Here is a 17,883-nt window from a genome sequence, read left to right as displayed (position 1 = left end):
TAATGGTTAAGAACCTAAAGATAAAATAAAATATTGCAGGTTTTATAAAATACTATGGCAAAATGAGAGAGAAAGGGACAGAAAAAACAGCAGACTCAGAAAATAAATCTGCTTCCAGGAAGCAAATAAAAATTGTGCCCATACTGCTATGATTAAAAATAGCCTGTATGATGAGGAGATTACCTCTGTAAGAGAAGACTTCAAAGTAGAAATACAAGAGCCAAGAATAGATACGCTGGGACAACAAAAGTAATATTTATAAGCTGGCAAAGTTCAGAAAATATGTTCAACAAGAGCAGCAAAAAAATATAAAAAAGAGCCTGGACACTGCCAAATACTTGTTCAGGGATAATATGGGTAAGACTTTCCAGTATTTTTTTTTTATGTTTATTTATTATTGAGAGACAGAGAGAGACAGAGCATGAGCAGGGGAGGGGCAGAGGGAGAGAAGGAGACACAATCTGAAGCAGGTTCTAGGCTCTGAGCTGGCAGCACAGAGCTTGATGCGGGGCTCAAACTCACAAACTGTGAGATCATGACCTGAGCCAAAGCCAGACACTTAACTGACTGAGCCACCCAGGCGCCCTTTTGTTTTGTTTTGTTTTGTTTTGTTTTTAATATCACTTTGCTCAGTGAGTTAAAACTGATTAGAAGGGAAAAAAAAATAATGACTCTCCTTTGATTTTCCTGTCTACTGCACACATCCTAAATGACCTGGAAAAAGAGAACCAAAATAATTAAACTGAAATAAAATATATGTTTTAAAATATAAGCAACAGAAAGTTCTGAGATATTAAAAAGGAAGGAGAAATTGAACCAACTGAATGAGACTTACATTTCAGGAAAAGAAACTCACACAGTATGATCAACCACAGAACATACATTAACAAAGCAAATAGTATTAAAAATAAATACTTTTAAAAAGGACTTTTAGGTATCAAGGGGGAAAAAATTAAGATACCCAAAAGGGAAATATCAGACTGGCCTGACACAGTAACATTCAGTAAGTTAATGGAGCAAAGTTATCATGGAAAGCAAATAATACATGCATTTTATAGCTTAAAAAAGGAAATTAAACCTAAAGAGGGAAACTGTTTACAACATTCAAGAATTCACCTTTTTTGTGGGATGCCTGGGTGGCTAAGTCAGTTAAGCATCTGACTCTTGATTTTGTCTCAGGTTATGGTCTCACTGTTCATGAGATGGAGCCCCACATTGGGCTCTGTGTTGTCAGCTGCTTGGAATTCTCTCTTTCCCTCTCTCTCTGCCCCTCCCCTTCTCACACTTTCTCTCTCTCTCCCTCTTTCTCTCTCTCTCTTTCTCTCTCACAAAATAAATAAACATTTTTTTAAAAGAATTTACCTTTCTTGAAGACATTACTAAAAGACAAATTTCAGGGGCACCTGGGTGGCTCAGTCAATTAAGTGTCCGACTTCAGCTCAGGTTTGAGTTGGAGCCCCACATTGGGCTCTGTGCTGACAGCTAAGAGCCTGGAGCCTGCTTCAGATTTTGTGTGTCTCTCTTTCTCTCTGCCACTGCCTTTCTCATGCTCGCTCGCTCTCTCTCTCTCTCTCTCTCTCTCTCTCTCTCTCTCTTGCTCTCTCTCAAAAATTAATTTAAAAAATTAAAAAAAAAAAGAAAAACTGAAGGACAAACTTCAGACAACCAAGAAAAAAATGCAAAAACTACAGAAAGGAACTAGATTTACCCATATAACTAAGATCAAAATAAATGCAGGAATGATCATTCACAGCAGAATGTAAATGCTCTGAATGATTTAATTAACAAAACTAGAATTGGATACAGGTCATAAACACAGGCTAGTTTTTTCTACCTTTGTTCAACAGTACTTCGTAAAATATTTAAGTCTAAGAGAATTATATTTGAAGATAGAAAAGCAAACAAAGAGATAATACGACCAACCCAAAACAGGTGGTGAAGGAATCTAAGAGAGAGGGGAGGAAAGAGAAATGTATGGAAATTGTATCACGGCTCACAAAAGGAAATCAATAGATATTATCCAGAAATAGAAGATTTGCTGTTATATTCATAAAGCTAAGTAGCTAGAACAAATATTCAAAATTATCAAAGAAACCCAGAGGCAGGAAAGCAGGAAAAGAGATCATATAATGACTTTTTAAAAAAAGAAGCAATTTTAACTAAAAGCTAAGCATACACTGTCAGAAATAAGACACATCTATCATACTGATCAATGCATAAGGCCAAACTCACCTATGAGAAGGAAAGGACTCATTAAATACTGATGGCCAAACAATACACAACTATACCTTCAGTATGAGCAACGGTTCATATGTAACCCACTCACATTCTTTTACCTTATTTTAAATTTAGCCAATTGATAGTTGCAAATAATAGCATTTAATCTGTGTTTGGTGGTTGATGAAATTCCATGCTTTTCTCAAGAGTATTGGCCTTTTGCATTATTTGGGGCATTGTTATTCCATTGCTTCCCATCTCTCTCATAGTTTTCTTTTTAAAAATCTGAAAACAGCCTTCGAGGTCCTGGAATCTAATACCCTTGGTCTTTCTGTGGTTATCTCTAAACTCTGTTTCTAGGTCTCATTTACTCCCTCCTTCTCATCTCCCTAATATTAGAGTGCCCTCTGCCCTAGTCTATGAGTTCTTTCTCTTTTCTGTCTATATTTATTCCCTTGATGACTTCAATTTTGCAACTCAAAAGTGACATCAACATGCTGACATGCTTCCAACTTATATCCTCAGCCCTGGTTTTCCCAACACCTCTGCTCCTAAAGCCAGCCTCAAATCTCTACCTGTTCCCAACACATCGCCATGTGGGGCTCAAGAAAGTACAGGGCCGGGGCGCCTGGGTGGCGCAGTCGGTTAAGCGTCCGACTTCAGCCAGGTCACGATCTCACGGTCCGTGAGTTCGAGCCCCGCATCAGGCTCTGGGCTGATGGCTCAGAGCCTGGAGCCTGCTTCTGATTCTGTGTCTCCCTCTCTCTCTGCCCCGCCCCCATTCATGCTCTGTCTCTCTCTGTCCCAAAAATAAATAAAAACAAACAAACAAACAAACAAAAAAAAACGTTGAAAAAAAAAAAAGAAAGTACAGGGCCTAACACACCTGGCTCCACGTGCCCATCTGACTGCTGACTCCTGCCACCCTCTTCTGGTTCACCACTCACCGAATGAGACTTTTTCAGGTCATCTTAAAAAAAAAATAGTAGTATCTACAGATGTCTAACATTCACATTCCTCATTAATTTTCATCTAAAACATTATCATCATCTAATATATTTGGTAGATAGATGAATAGATGATAGCACAAGATAGAAAGATAGAGAGCAACATTTACAGAGCACTGTATTTGTGTTTTACAAATGTAATTAACAAACAGAATCTGCCCAGCAACCAATAAACTAAGTACTCAATTGTCCTCTTTTTATAGATAAGTCAAATGAAGTATAGCTCAAGACCACCCAGCTAAAGTGTGGCCTGCCAAGGCTGGGATAAATGCTGGCCATTGGACTCAAAACCACAGCATCTCAACCACTAATGTTTCACAGGCTTTTCATACCTATGTATATATGGATGTATATATTATATACATATTTTCCCATGTCTTCCACTGGAATATAATACCACTTGGGCAGGAATTTTATTATGTTCACTGTCTTAACCCCAGCTCCTAGAACAGGGGCCTGAAACGTAGCAGGCTGTCAATAAAATTTTATTGACTAACGGGAACTCCTATCTCTTTCAAACAAAATAAAAATTGATGCTTATCAAAGAAAAAACTTTTGCTGGCTTGCAGTACAATAATAATAAAAAGATACTTCAGAATAGTTAGGGAAAAAAATCTGGATGTCTGCCGGCAGAGTTACAGAAAACTTTATGCAATAAAAGGAAAAATGAGTTTTAAAAAATCTGAACATTTAAAATTCTAAGTCATGTTTCCCAGAAACGGTCCTGTCATGTTCATCATTATATGCAGTATTAGCATTAAGGAAAGGGCAATAAGATTGGTAAATTCATAAATCATCTCTGTGCTTCTACCTTGAAAAAATTAAATAGAGATAAAGAAATAATAAAGCCTTAAACTGGGACCATGGGAATGGAATGAAAAACAAAAAACCATCTGAGACTAAGGGTGATATTAGCAGGGACCTGGATTCACTGAATTTGTTGTCATAGACAGATTTCCAGGTTTCTACCTTGAGTGACCAGGTAGAGGGTAATGCCACCAATGCATCAGGATCAAGGTGGACATGTTGATTTTATTCTAGCTGTGGAACATCCAAGTTGAGATATCAAGATGACTATTAGACAAGAAGGTCTGCTTTCCAGGGCAGAGGTTATAGCTCCCTGGCTTGAGATTCATCAGAACATGGAGACAGTACTTAAGACCCAAGACGGTATATACTGGGTGCAAAGAGAAGGAGGCCAAGGGCAAGAGTTAGGGAGAGCCAGAGTCATGCCTAACACTTTGTTGACTTTACTTTGCATTGTATGTGTTCAATAAATATTCATGAATAAGGCAATAATAGTGCTAATGACCTGCCAAGATTTAGACAAAAATATTCTGAGATTCTGGCTTTTACGCAAACTTAGACACAGGGATTTTCTGGAGCCACACAGACCTCTCTTTCCCTCCCTTTTTCAAGCTGGTTTTTGAGTGGATGGCTACATGTCATGTGTTTCAGACCTCAAAAGTCTACACAACTGATTTTTAAAAAGAAGTGACTCCTACATCTACAATCTATCAGTAAGACAAGTAGTCACTGAGCACCCTGGATTTTCAAAGGCTTTCTGTTAGGGCCAAGGATGAGGAGAAAAATTTGTGTATAAAGTATTGTCCCTATCCTCAGATAGTATAAAATGCAATTTGGAAAGACGAAGACAAATCCACTAATATTTAAGTAACAATTCCTAATAGCCCATGTGCTAAGGGAATAGCAGACAAGAACAGCTGCAGTGGTTCAGAGGAAGAGAGGCATACCCAGCTCCCGGGAAACAGGGCTAATCTGGACCAAAGAAACAGGAGTGAGGCAGAGAAAGTCATTCAGGTGCATAGGTCTGAGTAAACTCAGGAGAGTCTAAAGATCAAGGTTCCTATAGGAAACAGCCTGCAAACACAACTGGCAGCAGAAGGGTGGGAAAGCAGAGTGGGAGAAATCAAAGCTGCTCTCAAAGGTCAAGTATGATTACACACACTCATAGACACACACACACACACACACACACTGTAAGTCACTCTGGAGCAGAAGCATCACCTTTTCTTTTTCCTCATTTTTGTTCTTCTTTGCATCTCCTTCCAGTGAAACTCAACACCTAAAACAGGGCTTCCCTTTCCTGCCTAAAAATGTGAGTCACACCTAGTTTTCTCCGTGAGTCAGAGCTCTTGGGAGTGAAGGATTTCTGGACTCAGGACATATCAGGGAGTGGTCAGCACTGTAAAGGGAGGGCAAGATTTAGGGAGCTCTACATTTTTTCTAGAAAGAAAATCCTAGAGATGCTTCATTTCTTGGGGATTCTCACTCCCAAATGAGACCGGTCACTTTGTTTTTTTTTGTTTTTTTTTGTTTTAAATTTTTTTTCAACGTTTTTTTTTTTTTTTTTTATTTTTGGGACAGAGAGAGACAGAGCATGAAGGGGGGAGGGGCAGAGAGAGAGGGAGACACAGAATCAGAAACAGGCTCCAGGCTCCGAGCCATCAGCCCAGAGCCCCACGCGGGGCTCGAACTCCCGGACCGCAAGATCGTGACCTGGCTGAAGTCGGACGCTCAACCGACTGCGCCACCCAGGCGCCCCGAGACCGGTCACTTTGGACAGCAATGGATCATGGCTTTGACAAACTACTGAAAGTCAGACCCATTGGAGATGTGGCTCTAAGAAACTTCCAAGCCCTAGTCTAAATCCTGGTCATTTTAAGACCCTTTTGGTATAATAAAACAGCAACCCAGCTGAGGATTCAGTGGGCCACTAAAGACCCTATCCGTGATACTGACCCATAACATCTTCATCTTTCACCAGGAGTCCTGGATCCCCCAGAGAATGGGTCACCAAAGCAGAGACTCACCCCAGCTCCACGTGTTCACAACCTCGGGAATGCTGCCCTCATTTTCCCGACTTCACCTAAGCACCCCCACCTCTACCACTGAATGCATTTTCTGGACTCACCTGAATGAAGATATATTCATCCTGAACAACCAGGGAACTGATGTCAATGGAGCGGACAAAAGGCCCACTCCGAGTGGTCTCAGCACATTCCTGGATCCTGCAGGTGAGGTAGTGAGCATCTGAAACAGGAGAGTGACACTTAGACGCAAAGAGAAATGGTGACAAAGCTCTCATCAGTACACAAGGCTCTACCCCATGGGAAATCAGTGATACAGTTCAAAGCAACGAGATTTCATTCTTGTTCACAAAATTTGTAATACTTATTAAAAAATGGCAATATCTAGATGAGGCAAAGGAGTGGAAGAAAGAGTTAATCTTACATCCTACTGACAAAAGGGTAAACTGGTATAGATTTTTGGAAGAACCAATGTGAAATATCAGAATTTTAAATGTGCGTATATTATACCAGCAATTCTAATGCAAGGAATGTCTTCTGGAGAAACACTCGTATATTTTCCCAAAGAGTCAGGAGCAAAGATGCTCACTGGGGTATTGTTCATAGCAGTGAAAAATCAGAAACAGGCTAAAGGTCCCTGAACATGTCAATGAACTAAGGTACACATATTACAGAATGCTATGCTATAATTAAAATGAACTAGAGGGGTGCCTGGGTGGCTCAGTCACTTAAGCAACCAATTCTTGATTTCGGCTTAGGTCATGAGCTTATAGTTCATGAGTTCAAGTCCTGAATGGGGCTCTGTGCTGTCAGCACAGAGCCTGCTTCATATCCTCTGTCTCCTATCTCTAACCCTCCCCTCATCATGTGCACACTCTCTCTCTCTCTCAAAACTAAACATTAAAAAGTATTAAGTAGATATGGACACATCCACATCCTGATTTCTCTAGAATCCTTGTTCCTTTTCAAATAACCTTTGAAAAAGTTACTTGGCAGTATGGTAGTATGATACAATTATGTCCCCCCAAAACCTTGCCTTTATAAATGTATAGGTTTGTGCCACAGTGCAAAGAAAAAGTTTTAAAGGAACCCATAAAAATTAGCTATGATTACTTTTGGGTGAAAAGAATGGAAATAGTGTTGAAGTGAGACCTTTCCTTTCCATATTATACACATTTTTATTATTTTTACAATAAGAATGTATTCACCTATTACCTGTATAAAACCTATAAATACTCTATAATTACTTGTAAAATCTTCGAAAGATCTCAGCAGGTCAAGAGCCCCTCAAGCAAACCAGGAACATGACAGCAGAAGCTGTTGCTGAATGGGAAAATCTCTGACTCTAAAATGCACCCCAATTATGACCATAGGGTCATCCAAGAAAGATAATTTATTCAGTTATTTGTTACTGGGGAAAAACTACAGGTAAGTCTCTGTAAAGAAACCTGTGTATATATGTGCTTTTATTTTTTTTTAAAAAATGTTTATTTATTTATTTTTGAGATGGTGGGGAGGGGCAACGAGGGCAGGAAAGAGAGAGAATCCCAGGTAGGCTCCGTGCTGTGAGCACAGAGCCCAATGCAGGGCCCAAATCCACAAACCATAAGATCATGACCTGAGCCAAAACCAAGAGTCAGACATTTAACTGACTGAGCCACCCAGGTGTCCCCGTACATTTGCTTTTAAAGTGGTTATAATTGGGGGACCTGGGTGGCTCAGTCGGTTAAGCAACCGACCTTGGCTCAGAACATGATCTTGTGATTTGTGAGTTGGAGCCCTGCATTGGGCTCTGTGCTGACAGCTCAGAGCCTGGAGCCTGCTTTGGATTCCATGTCTCCCTCTCTCTCTCTACCCCTCCCCTGCTCACACACTGTCTCTGTCTCCCAAGAATAAATACACATTAAAAAAAAACTAAATAAATAATAAAGTGGTTATAACTGAATAGTACTTGAAAGTAGTAAGTGGGGAAAATGAGAAGTAGGAGTGATTTCAGTATTAAAAGTAGAGAAGTCTTTGTTATCACCTAAAACCATGTTCATTACTACATGTATCCAATGCAATTGCTGCCTTGAATGTGTGCACAGGTGTCACGGGTGACAGGGAAGGGGAGCCTGCAGCCAGCCGAGATAAAGGTAAACAGGTTAAATAAGAAAAAAGCTAATTGAGTTAAAACATGAATACATTTAATTATCCCTGTTTATCTTTTTTTTTTTAAGTTTATTTATTTACTTTGAGAGAGGGAGTGCATGAGCAGGGGAGGAGCAGAGAGAGAGGGTGACCAAGAATCCCAAGCAGGCTCTGCACGGTCAGCACAGAGCCTGACATGGGGCTCAGTCTCATGAAGCATGAGATCATGACCTGAGCCGCAATCAAAAGTTGGACGCTTAACAGACTCAGCCACCCAGGCACCCCTCCCTGTTTATCGTTAATTAACTAATTTACTGATGGCTTCAACAAGTTTTTCTGGTGTGTGAACAATATACTTGGTATTGCTTAGGTATGAGGAATACAACAGTGAATGAGACAGAGGTTTTTGAATCAAAAGGACCTGCTGACTAGGAAGGGGCTTACTCATATTATTTGCAGCTAGCTATTCCACACATTTATGTATAAACATGATGCTAATGTAACAAACACATGTGGGTAAGAAATGAATTCATTATGTGCTACATCCCTACCTCCCGAACGTCCATAGCTGAACAAAGCCTATTTGCGTTGGTATTCTTAATCCAAACATGTCAAACATGGATCTCATTCTTTCCGTCAGCAGTCTTTTCACCCGTCCGTGAGCACAAGCCTCTTAACTTTTCTTTCCTCCATACGCCACGTAATCCAGTTGGTTCCCAGCCCCGACCATCCTGCCTCTGACATGCTTAGTCTCTCCTCTTCTCTCCACAAGCCCTGCCACTTGCCTGGGACAAGTCCTTCTCATCTGTGTGGCCTGTTGCATCCATTTCACGACTAGCCTGCATGTACATGATGGACTGGGAACTGGATGGACCCGAGGCAGGGAGCCAGAGTCATCTCTAAAACCTAAACCTGACCTAGTCTCTCCCGGCTTCAAAACAGTTCTGAGTGCCCTGGGACAAAGCCCAAACGTCGTTCTATAGAACAGAAGGCTTTTTACAAGAAGCCGAATAAAATCAAGTGCCTAGGGAGGCAGACAAGTAACGTGTAAGAATAAAATGAGCTGGGTGAAGATGACAAACAGCAGTTGGCACACGGCCTCGGCGGCTGGGAGCACTCGGGAGCGGTGAGGACTGCAGTGAAATGGCCAACACTTGACTCTTCATGGAGGAGAAGCTCCTCAGTGTCTGTTCATCATTGGCACACAGGAGTAAGACGTTCTGTGTCTTATAATACATCTAACTGTCTCTATTTTTTAAATGTGAAATTGCCTGATTTAAAAAAAAAAAAAAGGACAGCTATTCTACATTTAAAATAGGGTGCGGGCCAAATACTGTAAAGCCAAACAAAACAAGCCTACATCCAAACATGTCACCTGTTCTGTAATTTGGTCCCTACCTTCCTCTCCAGAGAAGAGACCTTCTTCCCCCTCTTCCCTGCCCCAGCTTGTTCACCGTTCTGTACGTACAGCCTGCCCTTGACTTCCTCTTTGTCTCTGCGCACACAGAAAGCTAAGAATGGCCTGGCTTTCCACTTCTGGGTGTGAGAGCGAGGGAAGGCCGAGAGCACAGGCTGTGCCAAGCAGCACATGGCCTGCCCACCAGGAATACTCTTGGACCCACAAAGCCTTAGTAATTTTCTCCCAGAATAAGGCACTAAAAGCCAGTGAAAAGCTGCAGTAAATACACATAAAGAAACCACAAGTGTTGACATGACAACCTGCTTCCTTCTTGCCAGCCAGTGTCTCAGAAAGCTCCTTATACTGCTAATCAAAGGTACGCACAGGAGGACATCTGCTTATCCCCCGCCCCCCCACAGGCTCATTTTCTACTGTCTGTTTACTATTCACTCTCCCATTTGGACACTTTGGGAAAAAAAAAAAAAAAGAATCAAGTGTATTCAAGGCCACCCCAAACAAAATCAAAACCTACCTAAACCTTGGCCCACAGCAGGTGAGCTCTTGTGCCAAACTCATCCTACTTCTTGGCTCTCCCCCTGCTAGCTACTGCCCAGCATGGAACGAAAGGTCCAATTTAACAGGAAAGCAGCACTGAAATGAGTTTTTCAAATCCACTTAAAATTCAGGGGACTTGCAGTCTTTAGCTGGACTCATATATTGGAAGTCTCAACACTCTTTTTTTTCAAACATACAGAGACATGATAGTAAGTGCTAAGGTACCCACTGCCTGGTGAAAACTCAGAATAGAGAAAAAGGGGAGAGTCAATTACCGGGCAGGCCTGGCTACCAGATGGAAGTGACCGAGGGTGACGAGGGACTCAGGGTGTCAAAAGTGAGCAGGGGACACCAAGAGCCTCACATTTGCAAAAGTTCTCAGATTCGGGCTTTGGACGTTATCCTGAAATGAAGCTGGGTACAGTCATGGAGATTTAAAGATGAAACGGAAGGATATTCATCATTTAACTTGAATCCCAAACTAGGCTTCTAATACCTGTGGCCTTTTTATTTGCTTTTAATAACACCAAACGCCTGATAAGATGGCAGGGGTCCAGAGCTCTTGAGCATAGTGTGGTATTTGAAAGCAAGGCCTCTGAAGCCAGACTGGGCTGTGTTCAAGTCCTGGACCTGTTACTTGCTTATCACCCTTGAGTAAGTAGCATGGCTCTTCATCTGTGAAATACCCGCAAGTTAGTATCTGCCTCCAGGGACTGTCATCAGTATTGAATAAGATTATGTATGAAAAATGCTTAGCATATCATTGGATACATTTTAAAAGACTAATAGATGGTACCTCTTTCTTAATATGGAAAGAGAAGGAAGGGAATTTAACACTCGGCATCTCTCAGACCCTCCACTAATAACAAGTAATGTTTGTCTGTGGAGAGTCAAAAGACCATATCACAGGTCCTACTAGTAAAGTCATATTCCAAATTTATACCCCTGTTTAATTTCTTCAAGTGCTTTGGGTGTGCAGATAACAAAAAAAAAAAAAAAAAAATCTGAGCCTGAATAACCAAGGAGGACTTGAAGGAGAAGGCAGCCTTTGTGTGTAGACAAGATGGAGAAGTATATTATGTGAGAAGGAAATTCCTAAAAAGGAAGTGAAAACTGAACATGGCCTTTTAGGTAGGCAAAGCTCATGGAAGGCACTACATAATCACATGTTAATGGATTAGCTTTGATTAATCCATATTCTTAATCTTTTATTTACTATCCTTTCCTTTGAAATGTTCTCAAATGAAAAATCAGAAAGACCAGATTGAATGAAGAACTCATTTGGATATCCCTGTAAGAAAATTAGAGAGTGATTTCCCTAGGGGTTGAGAGTCAATCATTACCCTGATGATTAACGTATTTCTAAATGTCAAATGTCTTCCTAATGTATTTTGAAGAGGTGGTGTAGTCACTGTTCCACTTACAAAAGCTAAAAGTCAAAGGCTTTGTTCCCTGCACTGTCAATAGAGGGATCTACTCATTAACCTTAGAAATATCTGGCTCAATTTAACTAGTTCTACTGCTGGAAGACCCCTTAGGGAAGATAAGAACATCTCCCTAGTGAGTCCGACCTTCACGTCTTCTCACCTAGCAGATATTGGGCTAAAGGTCTCATATAGCAAGAAGGGGTGGTCTCAGACTGGCTGATTCATTCCTTTTTGCACTGAGTCAAGGAGTATAGTGAAGCTTCAAGTGTCAGGCACTCAGAGAACTTCCAGGAACCAGAGAATATTCTCAGAAGAATCACAGACCAGTGAGGAAAATGGGATATTCACAAGTGAACATGCCTTGGGGTTTCCGCTGGACAGAGGAAGATCTGAGAACTGGAGAACATAGACAGAGTATGAAGGAGATTATCTGACATCCTTAGCATTCTTTTATTCCTAAGGAGATATATTTTTGCCAGGAATTCTGTAAGGCTTAGGGAGGCAGTCTCTAACTTCCCCATCCAGCAAGGCAAGTTTCTCATCCATTTATATCCAGTGTTTCTTTCTCTGTCAAACCTTTCCAAAAGGGTCACCTCCTCAGAAGTAGGAATGAAGTCTTAGTTATCTTTGTTTGTCTCCTAAGCTAACTTTATAAAGTCCCAGTAAATGCTAGTTAAATTGAATTGAATGACATTAAAAAACCTAAACACTTTTGTTATGTTGAGTGATATTGTGACTTGTGGCAATGGTTTGCCTTTGAGATTACTAAATATTCAAACTATCCTAGCCATCATGCCTCTTACCACCTCGGAGAAAGAAACTTTCCTTGGATTCATTCAACTTCCATCCCTCTGGGTAATATACATGTTGTCAAAGTTTGAAAAAGTGAATTAAATTGTGAACAAAAAGCAAATCAGCTCCTCAGGTCCTCCTTAGAGAAATACCCAGGAGCTATTTATTTTGAATAATAGCATTAACTCTCAGATGCAAACAAGTAAAAACCAGCAGATCCAAGAAACTATGAAAAGTTATTTAGTTTCCACAAGCCTCCTTTTCCTTGATTGAGGAGTGGGGCTAACCTGTGTGCAGGGCACCCACATGCTGGAAATGCCTACACAACCCTCCAGACATGGTAGGTACTGAAAACAAAATCAACAAATTGAAAAAGGTAGCTTACCTACCTTATTCCATTCCTGCCTACTGTGCTTATGGATTTAGAGTTTTTGTGAAACTTCTAATTACCCGAAGAAGAATTCTAGTGTCTCCTGTTTTCTTATGGCATAGGGGGAATATGGCAGTTATAGAGATTTAGAAATCACAATGTCCTTGAATATCTTAGGTCTCCTGGTACTGCATCCAGAGCTCTTTCCACTCCAATTGCCAAATAAACTGAGCCTGACTGAATATGATGACTTAGATGATAACAATAGTGATGATGACAGTGATGATGACAATGATGATGATGACAGTGGTGATAATGATGATGGTGATAATGATGATGATGACAATGACGATAAAAATGATGACAATGACGATGACAATGACAGTGATGACTAGATGACGATGATGATGATGATGACAATAACAAGAAGTAACATTGTTTAAAAAGTTTTTTTTTAATATTTATTTATTTTTGAGAGAGAGAGACAGAGTGTAAGCAGGGGAGGAGCAGAGAGAGAGAGATGAAGACACAGAATCCAAAGTGGGCTCTAGGCTCTGAGCTGTCGACAAAGAGTTCAATGCGGGGCTTGAATTCACAGACCGCGACGTCATGACCCGATCCGAAGTCAGGGGCTTAACCGACTGAGCCACCAAGATGCCCCAAGAAGTAGTATTTTTGAATGCTCACTCTATGTCTTCCGGTGTTGCAGAAGCTGTATGTATTAACTTATTTAGTTCCTGCAACAATCCAGTAAGGAGTTGCAATTACTAGCATCCCCATTTCATAGATGAGGAACCTGAGGCACAACAATTAAGTGATGTGCCTGAGTTCCACAGCTTCTAGGAAATGATAGAACCAGGATTAGAACACAGGCATATTAACAGCAGGACCAATGATCCCAACTATTATTTTTTTTTAATCATGGAAGGACAATCAGTCTGAGAATTAGACAAGAATCCATGTTCTGGTTCAGTCCTCATCCACAGCTATCTACGTGGCCTTGAGAAAATTATTATATATTTTAGTACCTTTTTTTTTAATTTTTTTCAATGTTTTTTATTTATTTTTGGGACAGGGAGAGACAGAGCATGAACGGGGGAGGGGCAGAGAGAGAAGGAGACACAGAATCGGAAACAGGCTCCAGGCTCCGAGCCATCAGCCCACAGCCCGACGCGGGGCTCGAACTCACGGACCGCGAGATCGTGACCTGGCTGAAGTCGGACGCTTAACCGACTGCGCCACCCAGGCGCCCCAATATTTTAGTACTTTTTTGAAAGTGATGCAATTTCAAAGTACCTTTTCTATTTCAACTCAAAAAAAACCAAACTTTGGAACGCTTTTAGCAAAGAAGATCGTATCTTCTCAATATAGAAAGTGAACTTTAGTGCACCATTTCTAGTTGAATGTAAGTCAAGAATTCAGCAGTCCTATTGGCTTAACTCCACACCCCATCCCCAACTTGCCTCTGAGTTCTTAGAACACTGCTAGAGCTCAGAGTTACACAGTTTAAAATTACTGAACTAGTCAATAATCCAAGGTTCTTTAAGAGCCAATATTCTATGTATCTAGAATCTGAAGTTTAGGCTATAGGGTTAATAGTTTTGCATTGGGTGCCAAGACCATTTGATTAGTTAGGATTCCCTGAGGTCTGTTAAGAAGTACTAGGCTTGGAGCACCTGGGTGGCTCAGTTGGTTAAGCACCTTTTCGGTTCACGAATTTGATCCCCATGTCAGGCTCTGCGTTGTCAGTACTGAACTTGCTTGGGATTCTCTCTCCTCTCTTTCTGCCCCTCCCCCCTCCCACTCCCCGGCTCACGCTTGCAAATGCACTTTCTCTCTCTCTCTCAAAATAAATAAACTCAAACATTTTTTTAAAAAGTACTAGGCTTCATCCTAACTTAGTGAGAAGGTGTGGTGATAGATTGATGGCAGGTGATGATGGCACCAGGACAAGAAATGGTGGCATATGTGCTACAGATTTTGATTCTAGAAATTTCAAATGTGTCTAGATGCTAAAGAGCTTCTGCCTGTATCCAGGTTCACTTACTATGGTATCCCTATGATACATCCAAATGGCTTATGCTTGAGAATTTCTAATGAAGAGAAAATCAGCACTTCACAAAATAGCCTTAGCCATTTTTGGATACCCTTAATTATTACTTTTCTGTTCACCAAACTGAAATCCTCCCCACTATAAATTTTACTCTGTAATAACACCTTTTTTAGTCCATTGATGAAAAAATGTTATAAAAATACTTCTTATATTTGTTAGTCATATATTATGATTACAATATGTATAGTTATATAACTATATATATAGAGTTAGATATTTTTTATAATATATAAATCACTGGAAGAGAAGGGATCTAAGGTCAAACAGCTTCTAAATGGCAGAATTAATTCGCCAATTCAACTCTGAACTCTTATGGCATCAAGGTGATGAACTTTCTATTGATACTCAAATGTCTTTTGGATGGAGGATATGGGTGTGTATATGTGTGTATCTGAATATGTGTTGGGTCGGGTGTAGGGAGGATCACAGGGGACATTCTGAGAAAAATTATTTCTAGAAGACAATGGGAGAAAAAGTCATTTGAATCCTGAATTGTATGGAAGAAATGGGTTCACAATGATTTTAACCAAACTGGTTGGCTTTGCCCTGTTTAAACCCTGCCAGGGCAAGAGATAATTCAATGGCTTCAGCTTAATCTGGAAGTCTGACTCCCAAAAAGAAGGGCCAGGACTGGACCAAAGTGGAGATTCCTACATCAAAACAAGAACAGGGACTGGCTTACACTGGGTTTGCTCCCACGTGTGGAAGCCAGGTTGAGAAAGAGGGTGGTTAGTGTCACATACAGTACAGAAAAGCGATGCTCTGTGCTGATGTACCTGCTGTTCCTCCAGTCTAGAAGAGTGCCGTCCAATGGACATACAATGTAAGCCACAAATAACCTTTACGGATTTTCAGTAGCTACGCTAAAAAGTCTATAGAAAAGTGAAACGGATTGTAACACATTTTATTGAACCCCAAATATCCAAAGTATTATCATTTCATCATGTAGTCAACATAAAAATTATTAGTGAGTTATTTTCCATCATTTAATTCATAGTACATCTTTGAAACCTGGTGTATGTTTTGCACACATGGCATACCTCAATCTGGGCAGCATGTTTCAAGTGCTCAGCAACCCCATGTGATGATGCAGCTACCACATTGGACAGCACCACTCTAGCATGACTTTCCTGACCCCCTTTCTACCATCCTCCCGGGAGAATCCAACTCATCTCCCAAGATGAAGCTTAACTATGGCCTCTTCTGTGCAGCCCTCAGTCACTCCTCAGCACTAGGGGTACCCTTCTCTTCTGTATAGAATTTGTTTGTGTGACTTGTCAGGCATTTCTGCCCAGAGCCTACACACACACAATCATGGAAAGCTTAGTTGGCTTGTGCTCCATATCTGGCCTTGGAATCAGAACTGGCCCTTCTGTTCCTGATGGGATTAATTTGCCTCACCTACTTGAGCCAGACCAGGCTGGCCCCATGGAATAGACCAGGGAGGGAAGAGGTATATGCGGATGCCCAGGCTCCTAAGATTGTCAGATACAATAAGATAAACAGAAAAAACAGCTCCCTCAGGACTGCACTTAGGCAAACTTGGCAACTAGCCCTAAATCACACATGAGTCATATATGCATCGCCCTGGTGGGAAGTTAGTTGGAAGTCTCATCTGAGTGCTGGGGGGACACTCTGCCCAGGACCCTCAAGTGGCACTCCAACTGGGCTGTTCACTGCAGGGCTTCCCCAGCCAAGAGGTTGGCTGTTGTGAGTACCTGATTTGACACAGTAAGCCTTCTTTGTTCTTCTCTATACTCTCTCCTTCTTATTGTTACTACAACTGTTTAATTCTTCATATTCTCTTTCCTTTATAATTAATTTTTTCCTCCATGAAGCCGAAAGTATGGCTATCATGAATTACTGTTATTCAGAACACCTTCCTTTTGGTTCCAACAGCACTTTCTTTGGGAGACTTAAATCAGACAATCGTGGGCTTTCGGCACATTATATCAAAATAACAATCTGCGTGTATATCTGCCTCTCCCCTAAAACTGTGGGCTGGCTAGTCAGGGCTGGCTGTGTCCTATTTATCTGTAAATCCCCCACAGCTTAGCATAGTGCAGTGCTGATCGGATTGGGGTCTGCAAACCAGCAGCATCACCTGTGAGCTTGTCAGAAATATGGAATGTGTGTTTTAACAAGCTCTCCAGATGGTTCATATGCATGTTCCATTTGGGAAGGCTCAGATCTAGTGCAGCGGTTTTTAGTACTGCATGTACTTTAGAATCATGAGGACAATTTCATAAAGGGCCAATGCCCAGGACCTTCCGTGTGTGTGTGTGTGTGTGTGTGTGTGTGTGTGTGTGTGTGTGTGTGTAAGTTCTCCAGGTGATTATAATTAATGCTAAGCTTTGAGAACCACTGTCTTCACACATGGAAACTCTTCCATTTCTGTGGAGTGAATGTGAGAGGGTAAATAAACAAGAAATACAAATTTCTTTATCGACATTAGTATGAATGCCCACACATCCTTGTCTTGCTCTAGGAACTACATAGAACATTTAATTGTTGTTTCATAGCCATATCTTGTTTCTATTCTCTGAACATCCTTACAGGTTTCAAACAATTTCTACTACTCCTTATGAATCTCTCCTTCTCACCCCAACAAGTAACACAGTGAACGTTATCTTGACTTGGAAAGCACTCTCATGTTACAATTTATTGTGATTTTGTCTTGAAAGTCAAAAGGGGAAGAAAAAAGGTGCCTGGGTGGCTCAGTCGGTTAAGTGTCCGACTTCGGCTCAGGTCATGATCTCACGGTTCGTGGGTTCGAGCCCCGCGTCGGGCTCTGTGCTGACAGCTCAGAGCCTGGAGCCTGCTTCAGATTCTGTGTCTCCCCCTCTCTTCCCCTTCCCTGCTCATGCTCTGTCCCTGTCTCTCTGAAAACATAAATAAACATTAAATTTTTTTTTTACTTTTAAAAAAAGGGGAAGAAAGAAGGGAAAGACATGTTTGCCCTACTTGTATGTTCTTGTTTCCAGCCCTATGACAGCCCAGCTGCTGTGATCATCACATATTGTTTACAACAGGGTAATTCCA

General features: G+C 41.0%; 1 protein-coding gene across 2 annotated transcripts in view; it reads right to left on the bottom strand.

Moving 5' to 3' along the window:
- Positions 1-17,883, bottom strand: part of SORCS3 (sortilin related VPS10 domain containing receptor 3) — a 597,794-nt gene that overhangs the window by 138,829 nt on the left and 441,082 nt on the right. For both annotated transcript variants that reach the window (XM_023240898.2, XR_006587279.1), the window contains exon 7: positions 6,160-6,278. In XM_023240898.2, the coding sequence (XP_023096666.1) occupies positions 6,160-6,278 (119 nt within the window). The remainder of the gene's footprint in view (positions 1-6,159; positions 6,279-17,883) is intronic.

The sequence above is a fragment of the Felis catus genome, chromosome D2 (genome assembly GCF_018350175.1).
Source record: "Felis catus isolate Fca126 chromosome D2, F.catus_Fca126_mat1.0, whole genome shotgun sequence".
In the NCBI taxonomy this organism is placed as follows: Eukaryota; Metazoa; Chordata; class Mammalia; order Carnivora; family Felidae; genus Felis; species Felis catus.
Note: the sequence above shows the minus strand (reverse complement) of the source record. Positions and strands in the feature narration are given on the sequence as shown.